This window comes from Malurus melanocephalus, unplaced genomic scaffold (genome assembly GCF_030028575.1).
Source record: "Malurus melanocephalus ecotype Western Australia unplaced genomic scaffold, MMel_1.1 scaffold_471, whole genome shotgun sequence".
Taxonomy (NCBI): Eukaryota; Metazoa; Chordata; class Aves; order Passeriformes; family Maluridae; genus Malurus; species Malurus melanocephalus.
In genome coordinates this window covers 244,100-270,470 of record NW_026623703.1, presented here as the reverse complement: position 1 = coordinate 270,470, position 26,371 = coordinate 244,100, and the positions used below count along the sequence as shown (strand labels likewise).

The window sequence follows — 26,371 nt, the reverse complement described above, 5'->3', positions numbered from 1 at the left end:
TGTGGAGACAGAGACTGTCCTGTTTTATGCCAAATCCTCCTTACTCAAYTCAGGCTTGGCTCTACCAGCCTGTGATTTGGAATGAACTTGTGTAAGCTTTACCTTTATGAAACAGTGCAATTGCATTTCAACATTGCTTTGCAGTCTGGATGTAACATTTTGATAARCCAACACAGCAGCTCAGAAATGTTGACCCTCTCCGTGTAAATAAACAAACTCCCTGACAGCTTCCTTCTGTGTTTTATACRAGTGCTGGATGTTTTGCTTGTTTTTGTGTCTGCATAGAAAAAGGCAGTATAGAGTTGTGATTCAAGACAGAAAGCAAGCTCAAATCTTAATGCAGCAGAAGTATATCTTTCAGAAATTTTTTGCAGGATGTATTGAGTCAAATATGGTCATCCTTCTTTACTAAGGTAAGAGAATAAGAGGAGAGGTACAAAACACCAGTTGTGAAAACTCCTCTGAGGTGTCCCCTTCTGGCCGAGGTGGAAAGCAAAGTCAAGTTAAACTCTGTTAAATTTTACTGAAGAGTGAGGGGTTGCCAGCCCTTGAATAAGCTGATCAGCTGCTTTGACTTGGGAAGGAGTTCTGGAATAGTTCAGGATAGAATGAGCACTTTATTTCTTTATTAAATGGTAGAAGCTGTCGGTGCTGTGGACACTCTAAACAGAGTTTGGTGTTCTTGGGGGCTTTCTGCGAGCTGAGCTTGTCACTCACCCAGCAATCCCAGAAGTGAGGGGAATTTGACAGGTTCAAAGATTCTGCTTCTAAGGCCCACTATAGGAACATACATGTTAGGATAAAATATGCTTGCCTAGGTGTCAGTTTGAGTTCTCATCARCACATGAACATTAAATTACATTTAAATTGCGATTGGTTACGTATGAACTTGAGATATTTCTGACATGCAGACACTGAAAATTGTAGTCATTTATATTTAGACGTGGGAGTGTTTCTTTAGCATCTTAACTACTGTTCTGGGACTTAATTTTAGACACACCCACTTTAAAATGTTTGYTTTGATTTCTCATTGTTTAATTTGCAAAAGCATATGTGTTTTTAAAGTGCTTTAAAATCTTAGGACAGRGAACATCTATAATTATTAATCATTTCATTAATTCCTCATTAATTTAAAATGCATTATTTAACAGTAGATCACATTTTCCTGTTCTGTTGTGTACAAGGTAGTTTATTACTTTCATTCCTGTTAGAGAACAACCCTTTGTATCCTCTCTGGATACAAAATTGGGTTGGGGATGGAGATAGAAAAGTCAGGCTGGAAGTGCTGAGTGCCACTGCCAAACGGGATTTTTGTTTCTTTAGTACAGTTTACCTACAGACCAGTGGTGTTAATGGTGTATTTGTGTTGTGGAGTGTCTTTTACTTTTACCACAGAAGTGAGAGGTACCATCCTCTTTAGAATGGGCTGATGTGGAGAGTTRTATTTTCCTGAAAAGGAACGTAAATTGTGTCCAAATGAAGCCCTGCCCTTTTCTGGCTCGCAGCCCAAGCAGCAGCAGCTCCAAAGGAACAGGAACAGCAAAAGGGCCGAGCACACGTGAATTGTCGGGTGCCCGGGAGGAGCTGATGCCCTTGAGTCACGGATTGTCCAGCGAGGAGACCGCTCACCCTCCCCCTGGACAGGAGCGACTGCTCAACGCTGACACCCAGCATTCTGCCACGGGTATTTCCACTTCTTTAGCTCTTCTTAAAAACCTGCTAAACTTATCTCTTAACTCTTTATGGCAGCTAATTTGAACATTCCTAATATTTGAAATGACAATAGTGGGGCTAAGAGCTACTTGCACTGCGYGTGCTGCATGATGTGTAACTATGCTCATCATGCAGAATACATTAATAAATCAGAATAGCTCCTATAAATTCAGAGAAAGAAGAAAGTTACTGATGCTGGAGAAGTATTTTCTTAAAGAAAATGGTTTACATTTGAAATTTGAAAACTATTTTCTAATTCCATGAAGCGGACTAATATATTAACTGTATTACTGCTTTTTAAGAAAGAGATGTCTAAAAAAAACCCTTTCTTTAATGCAATCTCCAGCTAACTTAAAATTTAAGGAGATGTTAATGGCACGTATTCAAATTTATAGTATTATTCAAATGAGTTTTTGTAATATGTGTGACAAGCTTGACTTTAGTTCTGTCCACAGTGTGTAGAAAGATGCTTTTTCTCAGAAGGCAGGAGAATTTTATGGCTTAAGATTCCTGTGTAGCAAACTCTAGAGATACAAATTCATATTTCTTTGCTTGAACAGGATAGCATATTTGTTTTAGTTATATTATATTAGCTCTAGTTTAAATTGTGTTTGGAAACATGGATTATTTTTCATTTTTGAAATGKCAGGATGTTTTTCAACATGAGGAGCTTGTAATTTACACTGTTATGCCACTCAGTACACTGAATTAGTGTTATAATGATGTAACAGCATGGAGAATAGTCATTTCCTGTGTCTGAAATCCAAAAACCAATATATAAAATAAGAAAAACACCACAAACAAAATTATAAAATATTAACTAAGTGATGGCAAAAATAGTCCATAATTTTGTGTGCTGTGGCTGYATTTTCTGTTGCTTTTCTAGAACTTTTTTGTCACCCTGGAAGTGACAGAGCTACCAGCCAAGCTCAGTTTCTGCCTGAGCCCTGCTGAARCCTGGTGTAAATGGCTGAGAGCAAACTGTGCTTACCACACACCACCAGTTGCTTTCTCCAGCTATGAGAAAACCAAAATAATCTGCAGAGATTGGRTCCATATTCCTGTACTGGGCTGCAGGCACCAGTTGGCTCCCATGTTATGGTGACATGACTGATTTCAAGTTATTTCTTCTGGATTTCTCTTTGGGGATATAAGAGCCTAGATCTTAATGTGCAAAGGCCAAGCATGGAATTAATATATCGGATGTTCATGAGTTTTCAAGGATAAAATTATTAAACCAAGCATTCAAAAATCATAGCTCTTAAGGTTATATAATTATAATGGCTCTAAAATCCTGTAATTTCTCTTCATTTCTATATAAATATAGGGATATGAGGAAAAGACTAAATTTTAGAATATAAAAGCATTCAGACTTATACGTAGAAATCCCATCACCACAATAATGAATTTATACATTCAGAATGTATTAATAAAAATAGTATAGGAGCATTGTAACGTGGCAGTAATTGAAATTAGCCTGATCTCAGAGCATTTGCAGGAATTTTCAAGACTCCTCTCTGTTGCAGCCGTGATGCCAGAGGGACCCACAGAAGAGCTCCCCAGCAGCCAACACGATGAGAGYCCAGGGACTGAGCCTGCTGGGCTGGGGGGCTCCAGGAGCAGCAGGACCATGGTGACAGGAGGAGGGGGATACCTGGGGTACAACCTGGGCTGTGCCCTGGTCAGCTCAGGAATCGCCGTCGTGCTCTTCGATCTGCACCGGCCTAAATGGGAAATCCCAACAGGAGCCGACTTTTTCAAGGTATCTTGGAGTTATGTATTTAATGGTTATTATCAAGGCTTCCTTTTAMGGATTTTTGGTTAAAATATTCACTGGAAGAAGCCATGGTAAAAGGTTAGGGGGGCAAACAGGGTCCCAGTGGCAGCGTCTCTGTGTCACCAGTGATGCTCTGTCGGGAGCTGCCTTTCAGCACCCCAGGGTGACAGTGAACAATGACGGGACACGGGGAATTATTTCAACTGAAAAGGTGAGGGCAAAGACAGGGCAGTGGAAGGGATCACAAATGCAGAATGACTGCCATGCAGAGAATGACTGAGCAATTGGGATTTCCTGAGATAAGAGGTGATTTGGGAGCGGGACAGCTCTGCAGACTGTGAGCAGCATTGGGATGGAGAGGGATGGGTCACTGAAGGATTTACTTCCACTAGAAATTGCTACATCGATAAATTAATTTAGCTCAAGAAATCTGAATGAAAATACTTCAAGACTGGATGAGTATTCTGGGGGAAAGCAGCACATTTGCTTGCCCTGTTCAGTCTTCCCACAGCACCCATTGATGAGCACTGTGTGGTGATRGACTGATGGCAATTTCCATCTTCTTAAGGTGACTTGAGATCCTACCAATGATCTTCTAGACAGCATTTTTTTTATAAATCCATTTTAAAAGGATAAATATTAAAGAGTGTAAGAGAGTTACCTGGAAAATGGAACTACATAGTCCTAGCAAATGAATGAATAAGTGACTCTGGAGGCCTGAGCCTTGCCCAGTGGTTTGGAGGTGGCTGATGTTGTTTATACTGGTGAGCTCCTTCAACACTGCACTGAGGTGGGTGGAACTGTAAGCMAGCTGCATTTGTGAAATACTTTGGCAACCTCAGGAGAAAATGTTCAGAGTTAAAGACTAGATTAGCTCTTAATATTACCTTCAGCTGCTTGTTTGGGAGTTATTCTGTCAAGTACATTACAGAAAACAAAATAATATCTAATATTTTGAAATATCTGAATTCTGGAGATAAAGGTACTGTTATTTTTTGTGATATCTGCCTGTATGGGGATTACTATTAATGCAGTATTACCTGGTATACAAAAATGCAATTTAATATTCTATCCTACCACAGTATTTAATACTAGATACAGGTGTGTTCGATGATCTGTTGAATTTCATAAATGTGATTATAGCACCCTAAAGTATTAAATATGTAGAGAGTATACTGGGTTTTTTAACCTTGTGCAAAGCCATAATTAAATTTATCRTACACTGCACTAAAAACCCTTAGATTGATACAGTGACATTTGTGAACAGCATAGATGAGATCCCAAGTTGCCAAGGGAAAAGGGGTTCTCATATTTGGTGATCCCAAGGCAAGCAGCTGAACCCTTCCTGCAGTGATTTATTGTCCCTGGGGCTGGATTCTSCAGCCCTTGAGCCCTTGCTGCTCCCATTCAAGTCAAACAAGTTTTGCCAGCCTGGAGGCTGCAGGACTAAGTGTGAAAATACGCATTATAATCGAAGCCAACAAGAGTCATCTTTGTTTTGCAACAAAATACTGGCAAAATTCTTAGTCATTGATTTTTCTGCCTGTTCATAATGTTTTATTTAACTGTAGTTAAGTTTTGTGAAAAATAGACCAGGATATATTTAGATTTTTGTTACCAGCCATTGTGAATATAGAGAATGGCGGGAGCCCTACCTGTCAAAAATCCCTTCTTTTCTCATTTTGCAGGGTGATGTGAGGGATTATGAAGCAGTGTTCAAAGCATGTGAAGGGGTTGACTGTGTTTTCCATGTAGCTGCATGTGGAATGTCAGGATCAGAACAAGTAAGTACCATTTTCCTAAACTTTTCTTTGATTATTTTTGAGAGAGAAAAAAATGGTCTGCATGTAACAAAGAAGGTAATTTTAGGGTATTTTTGTCAGCCAGAAGTTGTTATAAAGGTTAAGTCATCCATACTGGCAACAAGGGAGATATTCCTTAAATAATAAAGTGGAAGTGTGAGAGTAATGTACTACAAAATATTCTAGGAAAATGARATAAGAAGGTATATCCTCTTTCTCTAATCTGAAGAAATGTGACAGCATTGCTCTGGAACTAATATTGATATATTTTCTTCTTGTGATCTCAGTCATGAGCAAACACCTCAATCAATATGTTATGCTCTGAGAGTGTTATCAAAAAAGGTCGTGAACCTATGAATTATTTTAGGAATGGGACAGATTGCCCCTGGAACAAAAATTTGTCAAAGCTTTCAGGGAGCATAACCCCTGCCTGTAATTCTTGTCCTRTATCATGGATTATCTGGGGAGTGACAAAATATTGAAGCATTATTATTACCTTTTAGATGCATTTGATCTTCCATTTTTCAACTTTCTTTACTCGTACACTGAAGGAGAGAATAAATATGAGGATTGCCAGGAATCAGTGTATGATAGACAGATAGACATTTGTATAATGTACATTACAAAAAGGCCTCAGCCATTCTAGATCTGGCAATTGTAACCATCATTTTGTGAATGGGACTTGTTTCATTAATTAAATCCTGTGCAAATTCTATTTCTAGCTTCAAAAGAAAGATCATATTGAATCCATAAATGTTGGAGGCACAAAAATAATAATTGATGGTAGGTACCTAGATTTTTTTTCTTTGCATCTGATCCAAACCATGAATTGCAGAACTTTCTAACTGGATGTTTCCTGTGAAGAGCAGGCAGTGAAGTGAGGCTCTCCTCTCCCTTCTCAGAGTGTGATGCAAACCTGGGAGTGCAGGTCCCATTAAAGGTGGTTGATTTGTCACTGGTTTGAACTGGGGATAGATGTACAAGACTGGAATCTATAATTAAGTCTTTGCTTTGCAAATCACATGAATTTCCTTTGTATTTAAGGCACTGCTGATGATACACCAGCAGGGTATGTTTTGTGTTACACATCTTTTGTCACRAACAGAATGAGCCACAGGCAGTTTGTGGCACTGGGGAAAACTGGGCCCTGCTCYTGTGTGACTTCATGTTCCATCCAAGTTAAAATACTACCTTTCTCCATAAATGTATCTGTTTTATAAACATAAAATCTTCCAGTTCAGTTATTTTTTTCCTCTTTATTTTTGCTTTAAAATAATTTCTTTTGTATATCTTTGTAGTCTGCAAACAAAGAAATATCCCTAGACTGATATATACCAGTACAGTGAATGTGGTGTTTGGAGGGAATCCTATTGAAGAAGGAGATGAAGAAACTGTTCCATATTTCCCACTGGAAAAGGTACTTGGTTCATGGGATGGTTTGGCATTTACTGTGCTCTAAAGGATAGACTGTGTGAAAGCTGTTCTGAGAGCAATTGTCTTACTGTAGATGTTCTCAGTACATTCAGCACAAAAAGTAAGTTAAATACTAATGGACTTACTCTGAAGCTAAACTTGTGCTACTACAGTGTGTTTTTTTTGTCAAAACCAAACTATATATACTAAATCTTATTATTTCTAGTTTTGTTTTGCTCAGTTTATATCTATCAGTTGGCTAGATTGGAATGTTGTCAGTCATACACAGTAAATTTGCCATTATTGATTCAATAATTATCTTATTCTGCTTTCTTTATAGCAATTTAATCATTATTCTAGAACCAAGGCAATTGCAGACCAAATGGTTCTTGCTGCTAATGGAACTTTACTGAAAGGTACACACAAAGCATTTGRGGTTTTTCTGTCACTGGGAGTGCTAATGAGAATACCTTATCAATAGCATGCTTTAACTGCAATATTATTTAGCTTGTTTCTGCTTCTCCCTTTGTGGAGATTTAGCTTTTGTGCTRCCAGCAATGTGTAATGAGATGCTCACAGTGCCTGTTTTCTCTCTCCAAGGAGGGGACAAGCTCCACACGTGTGTGCTTCGCCCCCCGGGCATCTACGGACCAGAAGAGCAGCGGCACCTGCCTCGAGTAGCCGTATGTGTTTTGTAGTCAGCTCTGGAGGACACCACAAGTAGTTGTAAGGGCACAACACCAGCAGAGTACCTTGATTGCAGGGATGTGCTGAAAGCTCAGGGATACGTGATGTGGTGCAGGGTAACAAACAGCAGAATCCTGTGGGCCAGGGTCAAGCTGGGCTTTTCAGTGAAAAGAAAAAATGGAAGGCTGAAATGCCATGGTAGAAGCAGTAGGCTTGCATCCCTGATTGTTTAATGGCTTTTAAATATGCACTTTTTTTTCTGCTAAACGATATAACGTCACCATATTTGTCCCTGCCTATCAGTGCCACAGTCTTTAATACACTAAACCACCCACTAATTGGGCTTTTTTTSTGACACATTTCTTGTGCTGCAATTGTACATAAATACAGCAAATTCCAAGTATGTGGGGTGAGACAAAATCAATGTTACACTGCATAATAAAGGAATAATGTAGTTATCTCATGTTTTCTGTTTCTACAGRTAAATATCCAGAGGAGACTTTTTAACTTCAAGTTTGGGAATCACAAAGTTCAGATGAACTGGGTTCACATAGGAAATCTAGTGCAAGCTCATTTACTGGCTGCTGAGGCTCTCACCTCTGAGAAGGGCTATGTAGCTGTAAGTAAACCATATAATCAYTGTGTTTGTCTCATGAGAGAGACAGAAAATGCTATCCAGTGTTTTATCAATGTTTTTCTCTGCTTCTTTACCAGAGTGGTCAGGCTTATTACATCCACGACGGTGAAAATGTCATCTTCTCTGAGTGGATCGTGCCTCTGGTACGTTCTGCACAGCCCTGCAGCTCCCAGCACYGCCTGGGCACAAGGCCTGGCACTGACTGCACACCAGAACAACTCAGTGAAGCTCAGTGCACATCCATTACTGAATTCCTTCCCWTTAAACTCATCCTGTTCTCCCCGCACATCCCAAAGCTCCCCTGGTGTGAAGGGAAGGTTTGGATATGAGGAACAGTGGAGTTTGGCCCCATTTGTGAGCATTTAGCAGAGGTCCAGACTGTTCTGTGAGGCCAACCCACGCTGTGCACAGCAACACAACCTGCCAGGGCTGCTGCCATTGCTGCTCTCTGTSCTGGCAGCAGTGCAGYGCCCAGGGAAGCCCATTCACAATCTTATCTTACAAAAAAGACAACACTGTATTTTCCAAAGTGTCAGGCTGGGATTGAAGAAGCATGCCAAAGTTCTGATCCTGCAATGCCATCACAGAAAGTGCCTGCAGGAGAGCAGTGGGGCTGCATTGAACTGTAGTTCAGTGTTGCAGGCTGGGTCACTGCGTTCTGTGCCCTTCACTGTCCAAYTGCACATGGAGGGTGGGAGGTGGCACCAAAGAATGAGTAGTGGGTTTCAATTGCTTTTCTTACTACCAGTATTCATAGGAAGACTAGCTGGGAAAACAAGTTTAGATACAAGTTTTATCAACGTTCTTTTTTTTTTTGCCATTTTCATGTTTCATTGACACCCTAAATTTGGTATAAGTTCTCTGTTATTCTTTCCTTTTATACCCTTTCTAGTTTGAAAAATTAGGSTACAGGAAACCCTGGATACATATTCCTGTTCTCCTGGTTCATATAGCAGGTAAAAAAAAATTCTTAATTATTGTGGATGGTTTGGTTATTTTATTCCTATAAAGCTACATAGTGGCTTTACAAAATGCAGGGGCCCAAACTGTAGCAATTATTTAACTTAATATTATTCTAATCAATAATAATCACTTGTGCCATTTGCTATTRATTATACCAGATAAAGTTTAAAGGCTAGTGATAAACTCATCATGTTCTTCAGGAATTAAACAGTGCCTTCTACCAGTAGGAATTATTGGATATGCAATGTCAGCRTTGTCTCAGTTTATTGTTATCCAGCTGTCTCATTAAGTAATTTTCTGTTTCACAGCCACTGTGATGGAATAYCTGCACTTGATACTGAAGCCAGTTTTCAGCTTTACACCTTTCCTGACAAGGAATGAGGTAAATGTACAAAAAGAGAGAATGTTTATAGATTCGTGACTAAAATTCTCATGAAGGATGTGATACACCCTTCAGATTGTCTGAATACAGATCTGGTTTCTGTTCAGTTTCCATTGGAGTATCATTGCTGATATAGTTTCATCCAAGTTGTAGAAAACTGGATATTSAAGTCACTGCCATAACTGTCCTTTTGGATTTCAGGTGTGGAATGTCACTGTAACTCACACTTTCCGAATAGACAAGGCACGAAACCAACTCGGTTACAAACCAAAGAAATTCTCATTCGCTGATTCTGTGGATCATTATCTAAAAACAAGACCTACTTGCCAAGAAGATCACACATTCCTTAAAATGGTGTTTGTGTTTGGCACTTTGTTAAGTTTGRTCATTCTTTCTTTCTTCTAAAACCAAATAACCACCTACGTGTTCCAGAAAACCTCATTTTGTTTCTGAGTATTAATGATCTGGTCCTCAGCAGATTCCTCAGCCACTCTGGACTKTGTTACTCTTACTACTATGATGACACCTCTCTGATCTCATTAAGAAAAAAMCAACCAAAGAAAAAACAGCCTACAACAGTGAAAACATGGGACATGTCAGGAAATGTTTCCCAGGAGCAACACAGCATTACATCAGAGGAGTTCACCAAATGGATACAGGAATTGTTTTAATGGATCTTCATTAATTGATTGTTTCATGCTGGGAAGCATTTTCTAAAAATGGTTATTCAGGAGGGTGAGAAGTTGGAAAAAGAGGAACTATTACAGGACAGCAATGCTGTAACAAGTCCAGTAGCTCCAATGAAGAAAAGGGTGACTGAAAAACTCTTCTGATGAAGCCACTGCTACAGCTACTGTCAGTTAGTCTGAGGAATTGCAGAGACCTGGGAAACAGTGCAAAAAATATGGAAAGTAAATATTTATAAATAATAGATGATTAGAGGAATGAAAATAGTATTTATGTAAAATAGTTGTATTGTTCTAAAGTTTTGTAAAGATGTAATAAATAACTTTGTGTGTTTGTAAATCAAATCATATCCTTTCAATGCAATAATAAATAATAACTGAACCAAATACTGTTTTTAAGGAGCTTGTGGGAAGGGAAAGTTCAGCCAGCTGTTACTGCTTCTTGGGTGGATTGCACTGGGTGAGCTACAGGTACACACCAAGTGTAGCCCAGACAAACTCTGCAGAAGTTACAAGCTTTTTCTTAGGAACCAGCTTTGTTGTGACCAGGGRGCAGCTGCTCCCTCTCTTGCACCCCACATGGAGCAGGAGAGCTGGATTTACCAGGGTAGGTCACAGAAGGGAATGACAGGAAAGCTCTGCCATCTGATTATCTCCACTCTSTATTTATTTTGCCTTTTGTTAGCATTTTACAGGATTTCTAGATTAGTTTTATAAATCTTTCATATCACTTTTATTGGACTGATAAGCTCAGGATACATCTGTGATTACACCAACATTTTTCACCAGTGCGGGCTCTGACCTTACTCGGACACTCAGAAAGGACTAACCAAGGACTGGCTTTATAGTTCTAAGTCCCCATGGGGTCCCTTCATTTCAGTCCTGTAGCACCAAACCTGTGGTTTGTTATTTTGGGTAAGATGCTTTTCACATTATTGTTAAAACAGYGCTGATTAACAGGAACTGGCTTTGGTACATGGATTTATCTTTCTTACAGATGCAGCGCTTGAGATTTTACAACAATCCTCAGTACCAGCTGGGAATAGCCAGCTCTCTCATTTCTGTGGGTCTTTACTGAGTCTCAGTTTAAGTTGGCTCTTGTCTGAATTACTCCTGCTCTAACATAACTGCAATGTGTCTTTAAGTGATTAAAATTTAATGTGAACATTCAGACATGGCACAGCTGTAACGAAAGAGGTAAACATGTTCAAAACTTAATTTTTGCCTGGAATGGGTAACTGAAATTCTTTAGTTAGCAGCTCCTGACCCTTTTCACACCTTCCCAGGCTGGAATGACCACAGCGAGGCTCAGGTGGGAAGGGACATTAGTGGCTATTTATTTGCTCTTCTTTGGGAATTCCTGCTGGTTTGCAGCTCTCTCAGATGTTCTGCATCTCTCTGTGCCATGTCCTGCCACCGACCGTCCAACCAGTAGGCAGGAGGTGGCACTTGGTCCTGAACAACCTGCTCAACAGGTCCCTCAGTGTGGCCGGAGCCCTCGCTAGCGACAGGACGCGTTTGGGTAGCGGTCACAGCTGTGCGAAGACACTTGGAGGTAAGAACCACCATAGGATGCTGTGGAATCCCAGGGATGCTCTGGCAACCCAGGAAAGCCGTGGCATGCTGTGGGATCCCCGGGATGCTGTGGGACGAGCAGAATCCCAGGGATGCTGTGGATTGAGCAACATCCACAGCAGGAAAGTTGTACGATGCTGTGGGATCCCCGGGATGCTGTGGAATGAGCAGCATCCCAGGAACGTTGTGCGATCCCAAAGGTGCTGCCAGGTGAGTGGGACCCGGTGGTGCTGTGGGACCCCAGGGATGCCGCGGGACCCCCGAAAGCCCCGTGGCCGCTGCAGGACTGGCGGCGGGGCCGGGCCGGTTCCCCCTGGGTTCCCCCTGCCCGCAGCGCTCCCGCGGCCGCTGCCCGTGCCCGGCCCGGCCGGAGCCGCAACCCCCGGGCCCAACGGCCCCAACGGCGGCCCCGCGGCAGCGCCCGAGGCCGCGGGCACGGCGGGGACCCGGCCCGAGCTCCGCTCCCTGCGCTGTGCCGGCCCGGCCCATTTGCAAGTGAGATGCAGAGAGCCCCGGCGGGGCTCAGGTGCCTTTGAATGTTTAATTGTGGCCGGGGCAGGGATGGGGGTGTCGGAGGGACTCGGTAGTCACAGCCTCTGAAATGTCCTGACTGCCGGTGAGGAGCCCACAGAAGGGCAAGAACTCCTATGTTCAGGAAATAAGTGATTCGTTATAACTTTTTTTTTTCTTGATGCAGTTATTAACCCTTTCTATAGCATAGCAGCTATTTTGATCGARTTTCCCTCGAAAGCAAGAGATTTCATAGCCTTGTTCTCTGATACACCTTCTAAAGTTATAATGTAAGGATCAGGCATCCCTCTTTCCTCCTGAAATCCTCATCTATCTCAACTCCAGCATTGCCAATGATAACAATTCACCATATTCTTACTTTATATTTAGCTGCTGGTACCTAGAAAGAAGCTGGAAGTACCACTTCCCTTAGATATCTGTCTTGGCAATAAACTGGGCACTGTAAATTTTGTTTTGCWTTTGTCTTTATCTCTCTAAAAGAARTTGCATTATAGTCAGGTTTTGCTGCTGTGAATAGATCTTGTTAACGTGAATCTCCTTTAAATCGTCTGCATCCAGGAGTGCTATGGAGCAATTTTCCCCATATAGGAGAAATAGTTATGTATCTGGTAGTGGCAGCAGTATTTGAATATCAGGAAACTTGTAATTTGTAGAGGAGCAACAGCCTATCACCCATTCTGTGTCTCCAAAAGGACCAGAAATGCTCCGGCACTGAACAGAAGCAGCATGAGAGCCGTGGTGACAGGAGGAGCTGGCTACTGCGGGTACAAGCTGGGATGTGCTCTGGCCAGCACGGGAGCCTCCGTGGTTCTGTGTGACATCCACAARCCTATGTGGGTTATTCCCAATGGAGTGGTGTGGATCCAGGTATGAGAAATCATATCAMCTGTCAAACTTAGTTCACTTGCCTTTTCCATGATGTCTTACTAGTTTTCACAGAATCCAAATACCTCATTGCCAATTATTTCAAATTTCAGTAACCTTTTTAACTGTGTGAACATCCCACATGAGTTTTGGTGAATGGATTTTAGTACATCTGAAATCCAGAAACCAGTGAAATGTGTAACACATGGAGCGGTTTCACTCCTGACTCCTCAGGATCCTGCCCTCATCTATGCCTTAATCAGCTGTAGAATAAACACAGGAGTATTGTAAACCTTAATAAATGTCCTTAAAGTCCTTTGGGTTCTATGGAAAAAAAATTGTCATTATCAGCAAGTATTGAGGTGTGCCCAATTTTAAGTGCCAGGATATACAGCTAGTAAAGTTCTATATATTATAAGTATGGATTCCCTCTGTGCTAACCCAGTGTATGACAAATGCTCACCTGCAGCTTTGCTTTCAAGTGCAAGTATCTTTTTTTGTGTATTACAGACAGATATCAGAGATTACAGTGCTGTGGTTGCAGTCTGTGAAGGGGCTGACTGCGTGTTTCACGTGGCMTCATATGGAATGTCAGGAACAGAGCAAGTGAGTCCACATGGTTCTGTTTTTTTTCTGTGTGACTGCCCACAGTGAGGGTGAGAGACCGRATGCATGACACATTTTATCTTTTCATATTGCCCTGGTGTTTTGGTAAAWTGCCCTGTGCCAATTGGAGTGCCCAGGCTGCTTGCAGAGTGATTTCCCCTCCATCTGAGGCTGCAGCAGCACCCTGGAAGGTGTTTGAGATGAAAATGGYATTGAAAAGTTCTGAAATATTGTGGAGACAAAAGGAAGGACAAGGGAAGCTGGTTCCCTCCAAAACCCCAATTCTTCCCTACACCTTCACATGGATCTTCTAGGTGTAAAGTCACTAGGACTTTAAGGAATAAAATCTGAACTAAATTATAAATTATTTCATATATCTAAATTATAACAATGACAGTATTTCAAGTCTTTTTTTGCCATTGGGTAGAAAGCTGTAAGCATGGACTCGATGTAGGACACTGAGTCACAATTTTATAATTAAAGTTACAAGCACACATACACACACATACACACACATACACACACACGCAGACATACACAAACACACCCCTTTTTACCTTATTTACTAAGAGGAACTTTAGTAATTACCCTGTCTGGATAAAACAGCTCACTCAAAGTTGTTTACCACTGAGCAATGTGTGATTGGAATTGCTCTGGGTACAGGAAACTGGTCACTGAAGTGCTACTGAAACACAGATATTTAACAYACTGCTGCAAGATATATAATAACTGGACATGTATTTTTAGAAGCACCACAATCCTTTCTGCTTCAAGCAGAGTGGTCTGTAAAAATATACGAAAAACACAGGTATGGTTTAAAAACAATTATTAGACTTAAGCCTGAAACAGCAGTGTAGGTGACATTTTTAATAATCAAATAACTAAATTATGTATTTTGGCACATTTATAACATCCCCCTATTGAATTTAATATGTTTTATTAACTAAAAAATGCACCATTTCTTCTTCTTCTAGTTGCGTAAAGATCTGATTGAAAGTGTAAATATTAATGGAACAAGATTCATCATTAATGGTACGTATTTAACTGTGCCMCTGGGTGTTAGTACAGCATATCATATATTTAGAGAAAGCCAGTTGGCCTTTTTGGCACACTGTTTGCTGTCAGCCACTGTGCACTGTTGGCAGAAAATGAGAAAACACATCATGGGTGGGTTATGCTCAATTCTGCTACGAGCTGTGATAGCAGAGCCAGCAGTGTAGTTCAGCTACTTCAGCTTTTCAACACCTTGTTTGCCTGGTGTCAGAATCAGGATCTGTGTAAGCAGTTCCACGATTCCCTGTGTGTTTTGCAGCAGTTAAACTGGTTGCCAACAGCTTGTACACAGTGGGCAGCCCGTGATGCCCAGCTGAGCAGGCTGGAGAAGCTCTCCTGAGGCACAGGGAGGGCACCCAGCTATGATGTGCCAGACAGTAAAGCACTTGCTGCTACACTGATGTCATCCCTTTAAATATGCTTTGCATTTCAACTCACCCAGTCACAGAATGGAAGGTTTTTCTCTTTTAAGGGTTGATGCTTTCTTAGAAAAACGTCACACAAATTTTTTTCCCATATTATTTTCCATTAAAGTAATTGAATTTATACTTTGCTACAGCCTGCAAAGAACAAAACATCGCTCGACTGGTCTACACCAGCACAGTAAATGTGGTGTTTGGAGGGCTTCCTATTGAAGATGCRGATGAGGAATCTCTGCCATATTTCCCAAATGACAAGGTATTTCCATTGTATTACATTTTCAAATTTCCTCTTTGTTTACTTCTGTGTTTCTGAAAAAGCCTGGAGTTTTCATGATGATGTTTTGCCTGATGCCATAATAAAGGCACAAGAAAGGCCAGGTGGGATGAGAGTTTGAGCAGCCTGATCTAGAGGGAGGTGTCCCTGCCATGGRAGAGAGGGCTGGAACGAGACAATCCCTGWAGYACCTTCCAACCCAAACCATTCCATSATTCTATGAAAGAAAGAAGAAAACTCTTTGTAGATGCTATTCACAGCCTTGGCACATCAGTCTGATGTACATCAAAGTATAGATTTCTTTATTTTCCTATTAAGGCCTTGATTTTGGAAAATAACTCCCATAGTGTGCCATCAGCATCAGGGATATTCCACCTAGACTTGAGGATTGTGCTGCATGGCTTGGTGCCTCTTCAGCTATTTATTACCTACATGATTTTACTGGTTTTCTGTTATTTAGGATRGCATATATTCAATGTAGTGCTGATCTGGAAAAGCAGCTTGTTTTGATATGGTTTTATTACATATAATGAAAAAAAGGAAAKTACTACTGGGTGCTTTGCATACATGGTTGTTTTTTGCATCCCATCTCTCTCCATCACTGCTTTTCCAGAAATAGAGATGGAGATAAAATATGAATAATATTTTAAATAACATTTTAAATAACATTTTATCTGGGACAATGCCACAGGCAAGTGAGCAGGATATTTCAGGCCAAGTGTAATGACTTCAAAASTTGGCTTTTGACTTTTCCGTTACCTGAAGAAGAAATCCAGATTACAAAGTAGTGATCARTTACATTCCTGGCAGCATTCAAAGCATACATATATTTATTGCTTCTCAAATGTGCTGAAATTAATTAACCAGATTTGCATACACAAAAACGCTTCCTTCCCCTAGAAATATTCATGTGTTTTACCCTGAACCTAATACCCCACAGCTTCTATAATTTGTGTTGTCACCTGCTAAGTAAAAACTAGTGAAGAAGAGATGCCTCTCTGTCCTGTCATTTCAGGAACAGATAAAAATGTATTTGCTTTTTCTCTGTAGCTTGTTGACCATTATTCCAGAACCAAACAAATTGCAGAACAAATGGTACTAGCAGCTAATGGATCTACACTAGCAGGTACTTTTGTCTAAACATGAGTTCATAGTAGAATTTACTCCTTCTGTTCTTGTTCCTCCCAAAAATCCTGTGTCCTGTATCAATCCTTAGTGGACAAGATTGCCCAGCAGTTATGAAGTCACCAAGCCCCTTTCACAAATTAGAGTAAACTTTCACTTAAAAATTACTTTTAATTTAAGTTCCCACAATGTCTGTAAAATGTTTTGGCATGGTAGCAGTAAGTTCAGCAATGGAAAATAGTAAGRCAGCTATAAATTAAACAAAAACAAGTGTTTCATTTCACTGTCTCAYGCAACATAAGTAAAACAAATGCTGATTAATTTGTTACATACCACACCCCCTCAAGTTATATATTAAAATCAGAAGGAGCCACCTGAGCCTAGAGCCTGGAATTATTTATTAGTGCTTCCCAAGTTTTCCATGTTGAGGAAGGCAGTTATACACTTGAATACTTAAGCTCACCTGTGAGATACTATAACTGCCAGTGTGAAACACATTAATGTAAAGTGCAACATGATTCTGTGTGACCAAGTGATACTGAGCTAAATTTAGCTGCAGACAACTTACAGAAAAGACTCTTCACTTGATACTTGCAGAGGGCTGTAAGAGATAAAAAGTCCACCATGGGAACCCATCCCAACAAAATTATTTTGTTTAAAATAAGACGGGTTTTTTTTCCTATATTTCCTTAGCAGCTCTTCACATTAAAGCCCCTCCTAATTTTAGGATCAATACACATTTTTGCATTTGTCAATGAAATTAGAACCACTCTGTGTTCCAAACAACCCATTTTGATCCCGTGCCATAGCAGGATTGAGTATTTTACATGTTTACAAGTACTATTAACAACAGTTATTAGCAGATGATGTTAGTCTACAGTTACTAGCAGGAAGATTCGATTTTTATGATCCCACTGAGCTTCTACCTCCCTGCAGTGGAAGCTGCAGCTGCTGKTGAGGGAACCTTTCAGCTCTATCTTGTACTGCTAACAAGTCCCTGCTTCCCATCAATAATTTTGTGGAGGATCAGTTGGTTTTGTTCCTCTGCTCAATATTTTTTCAAATAACCTGCTCACTTCAGCAAACTCATCACCACAGCTGGAACACTCATTCACTGCTCTGGCACAGGGACAAGGGACAGATTAGAAAGAGATTTTTAAATATCTGGTATTTTCTAGGAACACAACCATGACTGCAGGACTTCTCTGAATCTTATCTTGTTATTTTGCATGCTCTGATTCTCCCAARTTGCTATCCAATAGAACACCTTTTGGTATGTATTGTTTTTTAAGGTAGTGGAATGAATTTATTTCAGAGTAAGTTCTGCTGCTACAGCTTTTGGTTCATACAAAGATGCARTGGAGTCATGTGAAGGTCTCTTAAGAATGGTTTTATCCCATGTTCTAGGAGGTGGAACACTCCACACGTGTGTTCTTCGCCCACCTGGAATCTACGGACCAGAAGAGCAGAGACACTTGCCCAGGCTAGCAGTATGTMATTTTAATTTTTTAACCACTGAAGTCTCCTAGGATGTGGGTAAAGAGCTGTAAGGAGCATCACTTRTTTGTATTATAAATTGACTGATCTTATTGGTTAGCAGTTCAAAAATTCGTTTATCTGCTGATGATATTATAACATTTTTTAAAAAGGATTATACCTGTAGAGAGTGTAGATTTAAAAAGCCTGTTTTTTGAAATACAAGCACATGAAGGTCCAGCTTTATAATGTAATGATTATTCTAAGATTCAGGCCAATCCATGATATTTCAAATGTCTGTTCACATGCAACTTACACCAAATGGTTTAAAATATTAATGAAAAGAGATGCAGCAAAATATCTTATTTCCAGCCTCAACTATTAACAGCTTTTCAGTGTCTGATGAAGCCAGTTCCAGAGCTGGAAGCACCCTCTGGTACAACAGCTTACTGAGGCACTCGCATTTTACTCTTTTCACTTGCTTTTAAATTCCAGGGCCAACAGGCAACATTTACAACATGATCCCTGTAGAATTCTATGAGCCAATTCTTTTAAAAGGATCAGCATAATATGAAGTTAYAATAGCTTTGAGGAAATAACAGATTCAAGTTTACCACATAATATTTTTGAGTTACGGCTGAAGTAGAAAACTGTATTGGAGTCAGCCAAAATGTATTTTTATCATCTTGTAAATAATTTTAAGAATGGCAAATGTCATTTTAGTTAGTACCCTYCAGTTTTTCCTAGCCAAAGATATTCAATAAATTTGATCCAATTTAGTGAATACTTTTGATCCACTCAGATCTGTATCTTACCTTTCCATACAATATTTCACTTATCCTTAGAACAAACTTGTATTTTTGGTAAATTCAGGACGTATTGCAATACATTTTTTTTACATTTTCTCATGAACAGTATTTTTAGAGTTCTCTGTGCTTCCCTTGATTACTTTCAATTGATTAATATATTGTATTTTTTTATAAGTAGAGATAAACCTACATTTAGCTGGACAAGAGAGTGGACTTTACCTCATTCTAAAACCCATTTTGCTTTGATTTCATGTCCACAGAAGATTATTGAGAGAAGGCTACTTAGCTTCAAGTTTGGGGACCCTAGTGTTCAAATGAACTGGCTACACGTAGATAATTTTGTCCAAGCTCACATTCTAGCTGCTGCAGCTCTCACCCCYGAAAGGAACTACATAGCTGTAAGTACACAGTGAAAGCATCAGAGTTTTCATTTGACAGTGGATCCTGCCACTGCATCCTGTGCTGTAGTAACCACTGCATTAATCTGTGTTATTGTCATTCAGCTTCTGCTGTTTTCTGTGTTTTGAGTGATAAATGTGCTATGAGCAAAGTGGGACCGGGCAGTGTTGGCTGTTGGGGTTGGTTAAGAGATGGAATATTCAGTTCTGAAAGAATATCTCCAACTTTGCATTTTTTAAATGCAGTATTTGTTCTTTCTGGAAGATGAGCAAAGAACGTTTGCTATGTTGGAAATGAAACTGGAAGCCATTCAGGCAGATTTATCCCGTTGCCCTCTAAAAGTCCAGATGTAATGTTCTGAACTGTGATGGTCAGTCCTTCCCATGTGCCAACAGAAGCACTCATTTGGCTTCACTGCTTTCAAAAACAGTCACAATTGTTTCCTCCCTGTAAATACTGGTTTTTATTCACCTAGAAGCACTGACCTGTGAGTATATTGGAAAAAGTTTCAAAGTAGATTAAACTACTTTTTCCAAAACCCTAAAAGCAAAAGGAAGGTGGGARCCTAGACCTTGGCTACACAGGAGCCATGGAGTGCAACTGATTGAAACACAAGCAGTTTGTGACTGGCATGTGCATCCACTTTGATATTGCTGTATTATTTTTAAGCTATTTGTGAGGAGTGAGATAAAGTCAATATATATGCATGATTATTTTTACTAACTTGTCTCTTCTCTATCTCTTTAACAGAGTGGCCAGGTGTATTTCATTCACGAYGGTGAAAAATCCAACCTTTTTGAATGGTTAACTCCACTTGTACGTGCAAAACTAATCTCCAAGTACATTAATTTCTGTATGCAACTGCAGCTTTTGTGTGCATGTCACATTTTGTATGTTTGCTTTAGGTGTGAGAGTTCCACATGGAAYTCTCTGAATGTGGGTCTAATTCCTGCTTGAATTTTGGCGTAATTAACACTGTAACAAAGCTCATCTAAAATATTCCATTAAAGCCACTGTCTTCCTTGAGGCCAAAGGATCATCTACACCAGCACCCTGCCTGGAGCTGTTATTGTCTTTATTTTTGGGACATGCAGCTGGAATCGTGGCTACTTTGGGTGGACAAAAATTAGAAATCTTAAGTATTCATCTGTTCATTCTTTTCAAAATACCATTTTGCCTCAGAACCATAACACATCTTGATATTAAATTAGGTATCAGCACGCTATGACATTTCAATTAATTATTATAATTTTTTCATTCTTTTAAGGCTGACATTTGAAAATGACATAGTGTCTGTGGGTGACATTTAACTGGAATCCCCTTAAAAATGAAAGATAGTAAGAGCAATGATATTTTTTTCTATTTTAACAGTGAATATTTTCACAAATATCTTCTATATTGAAACTTTAAAACTTTTTTTAAGTTTCTGGGGTTTTTCACTGTTTTTAAAATCTTTTTCAGTTTGAAAGATTAGAGTGCAGTAAGCCATGGATACGTATTCCTACTTGCTTAGTGTATGCATCAGGTAAAATTTATCAACATTTCTCTTTCCTATCCATGCTACCCTCATTCCTAACTGTAGTATTTTATTTGCCCACAATTTTCATTTTCATGTATCAAAATAATGTGCTGTGGGCACACCTAGTGTTCAACAGTGTGAAATTCAGCTCTGTGCAGTATGTTGAAACCAGAATGATATCTTATTTAAGTACCACTATAACAGTTTTATGTATGACCTAATAGAGGTGTAACTTTGTGGAGTTAATGATAAAAAGAATTAAATGTAATAGTAAAAATCCATTACTTTATTAAATGCACAGAAGAGTATCTGCTTTGCTGTATGGGTAAATGTCTTCCTCTCTCCAAATCAACTCCCTTGTGTAGCTCAGACAGAATCTGAGTTCTCTGTTGCCAAATTTTTTCTTAAGCTTTTGTGACCTTTTGACTAGATCTGTGCTCAACCMTCCAAACCCCTTTTCCACAAGCACAATAATTAAGATGAATCCAACCCCTTGTGAACGAGTAGTTCTGATGGTGTGAGTAATGGTGGCCTGAGCTCTCAGATGTGTGATTATCCTTCATGAGCCTTTACAGTGTGATATGTCACAGTCATAATGGCAAAGCCATTTACCGTTCTTACAATCTTTTGTTATGCAGCCACACTCATGGAACACCTTCATGCACTTCTGATACCACTTGTTGACCTGCCCCCRCTGCTGACCAAAAATGAGGTAAAGTCTGTGTTTGTAAACTCCCCTTAATTCCCATGGGATACACGTGTGTTAGTATGAGGGGGACTTTTAAGACTAAGTCAGTAGAAAGCACAATCCACCCTGTGGTACATCAGTCTCCAGTTTCCAGGGCAAATATATATATTGTGTACAATTTAGGCAATCTGTTCTGCTTACTGCCATGATTTTTGGACAGAGCTTATGCTTGCAATCTAGGAGAGGCTTCTTCAGCTCCTCTCTTCCAAGGGCCAGTATCCTGTAAACTTGGCTGAGCCTTTAGGCACCTRGGAGATGGCTTTGATCTGCCTCTTTGACTACCTAGGCAAGAGAACAATTTTTTGTGGATGCGTACACATTCTACTTTGCATCTTTTAATGCCTCTTTATGCTCTCAGGATTCTCCTTTTGAGTGGACAATTGTAAAAATAATGTGCACAATACTCATAGGAGACTGATATAATATTGTGGGGGTTTTAGTATTTTACATTTCCTTTAACTGTGCCTTCACTACCCTTTACAGTTTGTTCCAGTTGCSTGTATTGATACCTTTGTATGTTGACTCTTTTGCCCTGTAGGTACAGAACATTTCTGTAACTCACACCTTTCGGATAGACAARGCACGGGCTCAGCTGGGGTACCGCCCGCAGAAGTTTAACTTTGCTGATTCTGTGGACCACTACATGAACTCCAGACCACAGCCCTCGAATTATCAGATCTTCCTCAATATTTTGGTTTCTTTAAGTATTACTTTAATTTTGTTTWTTCTTTCTGTAAAACTTGATGACCTTTCAGTTTTGTGTTTTTCAAAAGGAAGACGACACTGACCTGCATAAATGCAGTCACAGCATTGCTACCCGGATCGTTCTAACCTCCAYAAGAGTTACTGGCACAGTACAACAAACAGGCAGCCACTTTTAATTTTACAAATGAAATCATAACAGATCAGTGGCTGGACCTGAGAAATTAAAATACGGTAAACAATTATTACCAAATCACCAAAMCAACCAGAGTCAAGATTGTCACTTCTATTTCAAACCAAAACAACAACTTTTCAAATGGACTGCTGAACCTGCAGRAAGAACAAGAGCTGCAGCCACCCTGCAGTGCTCCTGCAGTAAAGAAAAAGAGCTGAAATAAGGAGAAAGACTGACCACAGCTTCTGTCATGACTCACTATGTTGGGGAACAGAGGAACAAGCAAAGGGACAGACAGATTATTGCAAWAACATGCACCAGGCCTACAGAGACTTCACACTGTGTGATTTTGTGAATTAGCTGTATTACTGCATCTGAGGGAAAATAAAAGTGTACTTGAAACTTTGCTGAAGTTTGTGCTGTGTCTCTGCACAATGTCCCAGAMCTGCTCCCTGCCCTGCCCCTCGTGCAAAGCTAGGGAGTATGTGCTGGTAGGGTTTTTCAGTAGTYAAACCTGGKTATTTTAGTTAAATTTGAACTTACWMWKWAMKWWMSKWWMKTWMWKWGTATTTATGTCACAGTAGAGGAATCTATGGGTTGCAAGRATCTTTGTTCAGCTTCCTTCACCTCCTGTAGTTATTAAGGGCAACAACTACCACAGTTCAGCTGCTTCTTAGCTGAACTTTAAGAACTGTTTTTGCACCAAATTTCTGAAGTACAGTAGTTGAGCTGAGCAAATACCTGCAGCAGTGGATGTGAACTATGTGCTTTTCAAATTACTGTTCAGCTAAAACAGACCTGAAGCACAATTCAGAATGCTCCAGCTCCTCCCCATCCTTCCCAGTGGGAATTTATCACAGAAATCTTCTTCCCACCTGCATCTTTCCAACCTGTAACATGGGGCGAGAACAACCAAGAGCAAGATGCAGACAGTAGAGARCTTGGGAAGGAACTGTGGATGAGAGCTTGAGGAATCATAGTCTGGAGGGGAGTAATCATGGATGTATTTGAAAACTCTGGAGAAGGTGTGAAAGCCAGGCCAGGGCAGGCAGCAAAGCCCAGGCGCATAGCTTGGGAGTCACAGGTGCTGTAACACAAACGCAGCACCCAAAGGTAGAACCACTGAAAATTACTGTGTTTCTCGTTTTATTTTTAAAGCAAGAAACTCAGTGAAAAAATCACTCTTTTCCCCAGTACATAGCACAACCTTCTATCATCGATTTTAGCGAATGGGACCGATAACCTCCAGCAGGCACTGCCCGCGGGGAGCAGTGTCCGGCCGGACAGTGACGGTCCTACCGTGCCGGCGGCTCCCGCTGTKCGAGCGGCGAAAAGGAGCCACGCGGCGGGGACAAAACAACTTGGCAGCGGTGGGATTCGAACCCACGCCATCGAAATGACTGGAGCCTAAATCCAGCGCCTTAGACCACTCGGCCACGCTACCGCCTGGCTGCTCAGCCGCCCGCCAGGCCTCTTTCAGGGGGGCAGCGCCGCCGTTTCCCCTCCACCTGTGTGCATTGCCCACCCGCGTCCGCAGCACCACACCGCCTGCGCCGCATTCCGTGCTCCGGGAACGCCGCTGCTGCCGCGGGCAAGGGCCCCGCGGTCTCTGTGCCCGCAGCTCCCGGCGGCGCCGCCGGGCCCGGAGCAGCGCAGTCCCCGCCCCCGCCCGACAGGCGGCGCCGCTGCCCCGCCCGGGCTCGCAGCACGGCTCTGCCTCCGGTTCCYTCTCCCTGTCCCGGGCTGCCCGCACATTCAGCCTGGGCCCCCTCCTCCCCAGAAAGCCGGGCTGTTGGGCCCGAGCACCTCGGCAAGGTGCTGCCGTGCTCTCTGTGCCCTCCAGCACCACAGCAGATATGCTGGATCATCTCCAGCTGGTCCTCAGGAGGCCTTTGCCCGGCGGCGCGGATCCACAACCCCAGTGATGGCCGTGCCGTGGTCACACAGGGTCGAGGGCAGCCCCCATAATAAGTCTGCACACAGGAAGAGGGTCCTGTGTGCCCTCTTTCCGGCCAGAAAGAGGGTCCGTCCTGCCCTGTATCAGGCACCCGCTGCATTCCCTGCCCGCTGCAGTTGCCTCTGGCCCACAACACCACATGTTCTGCCCAGCTCACTCTGTGGCCAGTGACCTTGCCAGGCAGCTGCTCACTTGGCAYTGCAGTGTGTCTTCAGCTGAACCATTCCCACCCGACACAGGAGGCCCCGGCCGCCTTTATCTCGCTGGCAGCTGGTGGCTGGGGCTGCCACTACAGCATTGGTGCCTCGCTTACCTGCTGCTGCTGCACTGGGGCACGGTGTAAACGGGTGCTTTTCCTGTCCACCTCCATGAGAGAGCTGGGCTTGGCAACCAGAGACAGATTCACACTGTCACTGATGAGTAGAAAGATGAACTCTCATGTTCTGGGAGGCCTGCAGGAGAAATTTGTATAATTACTTTGTGGACAGAGCTAAAAATACCAAGAATAAATGCCATGCAATTAAAACAACATGGAGAAATTATGTCCACCATTGCCCTTCTTCCTTAGAAAGTCCTGCTTTGGTGCTCCAGGAAGTTTTAGGTATGTGTATTACATGCACCTGCCACATAGCTGGAGTGAGCTTTRTGACCAACTTGATTTACCTTGTAAAACCAGATTGTCATAGGAGTATGAGGGCACAAATTGTCAGGGAATTGATTGATTTARAGGSATTTTTTTAATCCRGCTTTTCAATGAGTAAAATTGCTCTGAAAATTAGTATTATTTGGGGTGTGCTTGCCTTTTTCCTTTCAAAACCACAGTTCTCTAGAACAGTGATTTCTAAAGGGAACCTTATTTAAAATGAGCAACCTGAAACTTTACAAGCTACAACGCCTTTGGAAAAAATATATGCAATGCTGAACATACTCAMTGAAAAAATAACAAGCAGATGTGGCACTTTGTGATRCGGTTTAGTGGGATGGTGGGATTCCGTAAAGTTGGTCTTGACCTTGGAAGTCTTTTGCAACCTTAATGATCCATTATTTGCCTGAGTTTAAAGCAAGCTACTCTCATGACTTGCTCAGTTATGCTCATGTATCACACCATTTACAGCATTCCAACATTATCAGTAGYCTACCATGGCAGGTGGTGATTTTTTTAAACATTATCAACATATTTTCATGCAGTGAGAACCAGACATCTGGCTTCTAATGGGCCTTCAGAATTCATTTGATGAGTCTGTGCTCTTTCCAGGCCCTCAAAAGTGTTTTTGCACAATCACTAACATTSCAAATGTGTTTTGAGTTTAAACTCTGCATGAATATGAGAAAAGTGTGCCTGTAGGAAACAGCATTAAATGGAGGCTCACTCAAGTGTCTGCTTGACATTCTCAAACCAGGGCTGCACCCTCAGCATGGTGCTGGAAATTGGTGACAAAATTACAGGTAACCTCAAATTGCAGGTGGTGTTCCCACACATATGGTGCTCCCTCCAGTCCCCATACTGAGACAGTTTAATTTATGTAATGGTGGTGGCAGGTGGGTTTTCCTGGCTGAGACTCAGAGCATCTGCTCTGTGTGTTTTTAATTAAATATTGGTAATCTTYCTCCTGACGATTATCTCAGCACTAGCATTGCAGCAGGGTTTTTCTGCTCTCTTCTGAGAGCACAGGGATTGTGCACTTTTCAGTCCGTGATGTTGCAAGAAACTATCCATCTGTCACGAAGGACATACTCACATCTTCCAGTCTCAGTTKTGTAACCCCTACTCATGGTAAAATGCACTAATGAGGATTATTTACATGAATAAGGGACCGAACAGCAGTAAAAAAAGGCAGACTCTTTGCAGGCTGCCAAGTAATACAATTAAACCGGAACCTATTTACATTAATTTCCATGCAACTCATGAAAGGAGTTTTGTTTAAATTTCCCACAAATTCTAGCTTGAGGAAAAGCTTAAACATGGGCATTTTCAACCCAGAAAACCAGTGGTTTAGGAATAACGCAAATGTGAGTGTTTTGAGGAAACGCGGTCTTTGGAACTGGAAATCCGGTACATAATCCTGCCATTTCTTT

At 41.2% G+C, this 26,371-nt stretch overlaps 4 protein-coding genes and 1 non-coding gene across 6 annotated transcripts in view; 3 read left to right on the top strand and 2 right to left on the bottom strand.

Moving 5' to 3' along the window:
• VWA3A (von Willebrand factor A domain containing 3A) overlaps positions 1–1,570 on the top strand; it is a 20,515-nt gene extending 18,945 nt beyond the window's left edge. The window contains exon 26 of the mRNA XM_057380805.1: positions 1,506–1,570. The gene's annotated coding sequence lies outside the window, so the exon portion shown is untranslated. The remainder of the gene's footprint in view (positions 1–1,505) is intronic.
• CDR2 (cerebellar degeneration related protein 2) overlaps positions 1–26,371 on the bottom strand; it is a 98,877-nt gene that overhangs the window by 9,089 nt on the left and 63,417 nt on the right. The window lies entirely within an intron of this gene.
• On the top strand, positions 34–10,784 carry LOC130582223 (putative short-chain dehydrogenase/reductase family 42E member 2). Its single transcript, XM_057380796.1, has 12 exons — positions 34–1,684; positions 3,240–3,475; positions 5,179–5,274; positions 6,015–6,075; positions 6,591–6,709; positions 7,046–7,121; positions 7,306–7,388; positions 7,874–8,011; positions 8,107–8,172; positions 8,922–8,985; positions 9,301–9,374; positions 9,576–10,784. Exons 1-12 carry the CDS (start codon positions 1,477–1,479, stop codon positions 9,777–9,779), a joined length of 1,425 nt encoding a protein of 474 aa, XP_057236779.1. The 5' UTR covers positions 34–1,476; the 3' UTR covers positions 9,780–10,784.
• Positions 10,944–22,735, top strand: SDR42E2 (short chain dehydrogenase/reductase family 42E, member 2). Of its 2 annotated transcripts, XM_057380803.1 has the most exons (12): positions 11,018–11,615; positions 12,859–13,033; positions 13,541–13,636; positions 14,611–14,668; positions 15,249–15,367; positions 16,436–16,511; positions 17,918–18,000; positions 19,056–19,193; positions 19,945–20,010; positions 20,656–20,719; positions 21,352–21,425; positions 22,000–22,735. In XM_057380803.1, exons 2-12 carry the CDS (start codon positions 12,893–12,895, stop codon positions 22,246–22,248), a joined length of 1,164 nt encoding a protein of 387 aa, XP_057236786.1. In that variant the 5' UTR covers positions 11,018–11,615; positions 12,859–12,892; the 3' UTR covers positions 22,249–22,735. The 2 variants fall into 2 exon arrangements, with proteins under 2 accessions (XP_057236787.1, XP_057236786.1); XM_057380804.1 differs by lacking the exon at positions 13,541–13,636 and having other exon boundaries at positions 10,944–11,615.
• On the bottom strand, positions 23,701–23,782 carry TRNAL-UAG (transfer RNA leucine (anticodon UAG)). The gene has a single exon. It is a non-coding gene; the product is annotated as a tRNA-Leu (tRNA).